Raw genomic sequence first — 4,595 nt, 5'->3', positions numbered from 1 at the left:
TGCAGCTCATGTGCTTCGCGGTCACGACGTTCCCAAACGGAGACGCTTAGCTGGCCTTCATTCTCTACAACTGCCAACCGGGCTGCGATGCCCATCCCCGCATCTGCGCCCCGGAAGAGGATTCTGGGAAGCCGTCCTCCAGGCTCACAGGCGGGTAGGGCCCGCCAGAGCAGACGGGTGGCCAGTCTCCTGGTTCAAGAAGGGGTGTGCTTGGTGTGTGGGCTGGGGACAACTGGACGGCCGTCCCCCAGGGCCCTGGGCAGCGGCGGCCAGGCAGACAGGGCTCGAGGACACGCTCATCTGTGCAGATGGAGAGGCTCCTCGAGGAAAGGAAACGCAGATTCAGGGACGGGGTGCGCTCGGGGCCTGGAGGGAGAAACATCGCGAGACCGGGGCCCAGGCCGCTGGGCCAGAATGTGTCTTGGTGGGACCACCGGTGAGCTCCAGGGGGTCTGTCTGCACAGTGAGTCCTTTCTCTAAGAAGTTCCGGGAGCACAGGCTTCCTCGGCCGTGACAGCGGGGGTGGAAAGGTGCGTGCACGGGCGGGACAGGCAGAGGCCACGTGTAGAGGCTCGGGAGTCCGTTGTGACACATACACAGAATAAAATACGACAGAGCCACGGCAAATCACGGTTCTGTTTATTACCACAACGCGTCATTCACAGCAAAGACTGCACAAAGGTACGGGTCACAGAGCACCACGTATGAAAGGACCCCGTCCGCGCACGACCGTAAACGCACGCACCCACATGCTGACGTACGGACCCGTACGCACGCCGCGGAGATGGGGTCTGCACTACCGCCAAAGTGGATGCAGGAGACCGTCTCCTGCAGCTTTTACAAGAAGCGTTTCCGATTTTTACAAAAACACCAAAGCTGCTACGTTTTTAATTTAAAACAACAACAACAACAAAATTATTTTTAGCAAGACACTTTGAAATCATTTGGCACACCTTGGCTTTCTCCCCGACGACAAATACGGATGCCGCCACCAAGGCTCGAACCCACCTCCGAGCTGCCCACTCCCAACGTCCCCTGTAACCAGGAAGGTGCTGGGGCGTGGAGACCCCTCCCCTGGACCGGGTGGAAATCCGTCCCTTCTTTCTCACATGGTCCGTCATTCTAGAAGGCTGTCTTTAAACCACTCTTCAGAAAAACGTGCGTGCCCAGGAATCAGAAGGGAGATAAATATTCAGTCACCCCAAATAAAGGCAGTGAGAGTCCCACCTGTGGATCCTGGTGTGTGGTTTTCCCTCCTCCTTCCAGGGTCACCTGCTCAGAGCCCTCAGCTCAGCGTGTTTATCGGGTGGCATCCGGAATCCCGGCATCAGGAACCTTCCTCGAGATGCCCCGAGCATCAGGTGCCCGTCGGTGCCCCAATCAGGCCTTCAACAGGGCGACCTTGTGTTCCGGAACAGAATCCTCGCTGATGTTGTAGGGCTGGGTCCCCGGTTCCTGACTCAAGTATTTCTCTGCAGAAGACACAAGGTTCGCAAGCACTAAAAAAGCTGAAGTGGGGAAGGTTCAGTTCATAGAACGGGATTCGAGGCTGGCACTTCAGGGTCCTGGTGCACAGGGAGCTGGGGTCCCCCCGGCCGGCACCCCCAACCCCAGGCAGGCTTCCAGCTACGTCCCTGATCAGAGCCTCATTGCTTTCCACGCCCCGATAACCCTTCCTCAGTGCCGGGCGGTCCCCTGGCAGGGCCGGGCCACAGCTGTCCCTCTGTCTCCTGTGGGTCGGCCGTTTCCAGCAACAACGTGGCTGGATCTCAGACACCACGCTGAGCCGAAGAAATCGGACACGAAAAGAACCTTTGCGGTCCCCTTTACGTCAAGTTCTGCAACAGGCAAAGCTGACCTACGGTGGAAGAAATCAGAACAGCGGCTAACCCTGGCGGGGGGTCATGAAGGGGGCTGAGGAAACCTTCTGGAATGATGGAAATGTTCCATCTCCACTGCGGACACCTGGCTGTACCCGCCTGTCAGAACTCGAGTTGCACACTTAAGATCTGTGCGTTCACTGAACCTATGCTGTACCTTAAATAAAGACATCCCCCCAAATAAACCCCCAGAACAAGAGGGCCCCCCGATTCCGTGGCCTCTGCCTCACCCACTGTGCCCACGCTCCCCACTCCCGGACCCGTGCATCCGACCCTCCGATTCCAGAGTTTCTGTCTTGCCGTCCTGCCACCCCGATCCTGGGGGCCACAGGCACACGCGGCTGACGCGGCTCGCTCTCAGATGACCCCGCCGTACCCACCTGCCTCTTCCAGCGTGGAGAAGTATTGTATACCCTTCAGGTCAGCGGACAGCAGGGCACGGACAACGGGAACCTGCAGGGCAGGCAGACTTTAATCCCGGGCAGGGATGCTCCTGTCTCAACACGTGGGCACGCGAGGTCTGGGGCGGGCCCGCAGGTCCAGGGCCACCGGCCAGGTCACTGCTTCCCCCAGAGCGTCCAAGTAGTTACAACTCCACCTCTACTCAGGGAAACGGAGGGAAGAAACCGGGCCTCCTGGCTACGCTAGAAGAGGAGTATTTAGAAGTCGACGCTCTAAGGAGGACACAAAAACGAGCTCTCTGCAGACAGGACGAGGAACGTGACTGTTGTCAGCAGGCTTCGGAGCCAGGTGCCCGGGTCAGGGAGCAGGGGCCACCGTCCTCGCTGTGTGACTTTGGGCGGCTTACTCAGACTCGTGGGGCCTCACGTGGGGACGGGAACAACGCTGACCTCACGGGCAGGTCTGAGGGCGAAAAGGGCCGCCCGTCGCGACACCCACCTGCAGGCCGACGAAGGCAAGGGTGACGCCGTGCCTGTGGAAGTCTCCCAGGAGGTCCCCGAGCCCCAGCACCACGGTGTAGTCAATGCTGCAGACGTGGGTACAGTCCAGCACCATGCAGCGCGGGGGGGACGCTGTGGAGACAGGGGCCGGCGGGTCAAGGGCCAGAGCGAGGCCACAGAGGGCTCCGGCCCCAGCAGGGAGGGTGGGGGTGGGGTCTGCAGGACCTGTGATCACAGCCGTCTGGAGACAGCAGCAGCGACCCCCTTCAGAGGAGGAACGGGCCCCTCTTCTTCCCCGAACACCAACTCCCGGGAACAAAGGACGGTCTTTAGGAACAAACGTTGGGGAACAGCCCCTCCTGCTGTGTGCAGACGGCAGGCACCCACCGGATGCCCCCGAGACACCCCGAGACCTCCTGGGCCTGAGTGGGTGAGCTCCCTGGCGGCTGAGGACAGGGACTCAGGGTCCCGCGGGAGCAGACGGGGGTACAGAGAAGGTGGCAGAGAGTTGGGGGGCCCCAGCCCACGCACCTTCCAGGGTCCGACTCAGTATCGCCTCCCGGAGGGACTCGATGGCCGGGAAGTGCAGACCGCTGGCCGGCTGCAGGACCAGCACCGGCCCCTCTGACACCTGGGGACAGAGCAGGGGACAGCCGGTGGGTCCTAGAGGCAAGTCCGACCTGGCAGTTCCGAGAGGGTGGCCCCTCCAGCAGGAGGCCCCAACCCAGGCCGACAGAACAGAGCGGGGGGAGCACAGCTGACGGGCCCTCACGCCTACCCGCAGCCTCACGTGCAGCAGGAGAGCTCTGTGGTCCACGGCAGGAGGCTGACACCCGTCCACTGTGTGAACGGTCACTGGGTGGTGCCACGGGCCAGAGTCGCACCGAGGCGTGCGACAGTTGAGCCAAGGGGTGCCGCCCAGGGCACGCGTCACCCCACCAGGCCCCCTGAGGCCAGCAGACCCCTGGCTCGGGGAGATCAGATGAGCCGGTACCTGCATCTTGGGTCTGGCCACAGAGTGCAGGAGGATCAGAGCGGACACCAGGGTCCCGGCCAGGATGCCGTACTGGACCTCCCAGAAGCAGAGCAGGAATGTCACGCAGAGGGGCAGCAGGTCCAGCCCTGGAAGAGAGGAGTCCGACTGAGGGGTGGCCCCCTCAGGATAAGCTGGGCTCCAGCAAGCCCGAGCCCCAGAGAGACCTCCGTCTGGGGCCTCAGGGGCTGACGTGGGCCACGGCCACACTGGCCGAGACGTGTCAGGGGCAAGACGTGTCTGGCCCTCCCTGCCTGGCTGAGGGGCCACTAAGACCTGACAGCCAGGCCCAGGGCCCCTGCCCTCAGAGAGGAGGTCAACCGTGGGCACCTGTCGGGGGCCTGAGGAAGGGACCTGGGGGGGGGTCCTTGGGCAACACGCGTGACTCCTCTGAGCCACGGGAGGAAGGGTCCTGGGGCAGGCGGGAGGGCTCGGGGGTCAGCCTAGGATTCGACTCTGACACGTGTCACTCAGGGGAGGCCCCATCCTCCCTGGGCTTCCGCGGGGGGCGGAGAGCACCTGCCGGGCCCACACAGGCGCCCACGCGCCTCAGGGCCGTCCCAAAGAGGGCGGCAGCGACACAGCAGGGAGCTGGCACGTGTGGCACGTGAAGAAATCACCGATGCCTCTCGGGGGCAGACGGGAGGAACCAGGGAAGCCCCGTAAATCCCTCCACTGCTTCAGCCAGTGAAACAAACACGCGAACGGGAGCTGGGGTGACCCTGAGGCCTCTCATCTCTCCCCAGCCAGGCCAGGCTTGAGGCTGGGAAAGGGGGGGGG

General features: G+C 62.7%; 1 protein-coding gene across 1 annotated transcript in view; it reads right to left on the bottom strand.

Moving 5' to 3' along the window:
* Positions 1–618: 618 nt before the first annotated feature.
* The window catches only part of SLC26A11 (solute carrier family 26 member 11), a 22,970-nt gene continuing 18,993 nt past the window's right edge, over positions 619–4,595 (bottom strand). The window contains exons 13-17 of the mRNA XM_040456605.1: positions 3,777–3,904; positions 3,314–3,413; positions 2,781–2,914; positions 2,261–2,333; positions 619–1,472 (exon numbers count right to left, since the gene is read on the bottom strand). Of these exons, the coding sequence (XP_040312539.1) occupies positions 1,381–1,472; positions 2,261–2,333; positions 2,781–2,914; positions 3,314–3,413; positions 3,777–3,904 (527 nt within the window). The 3' untranslated portion in view covers positions 619–1,380. The remainder of the gene's footprint in view (positions 1,473–2,260; positions 2,334–2,780; positions 2,915–3,313; positions 3,414–3,776; positions 3,905–4,595) is intronic.

The sequence above is a fragment of the Herpailurus yagouaroundi genome, unplaced genomic scaffold (genome assembly GCF_014898765.1).
Source record: "Herpailurus yagouaroundi ecotype Mexico unplaced genomic scaffold, PumYag 217, whole genome shotgun sequence".
Taxonomy (NCBI): domain Eukaryota; kingdom Metazoa; phylum Chordata; class Mammalia; order Carnivora; family Felidae; genus Herpailurus; species Herpailurus yagouaroundi.
Note: the sequence above shows the minus strand (reverse complement) of the source record. Positions and strands in the feature narration are given on the sequence as shown.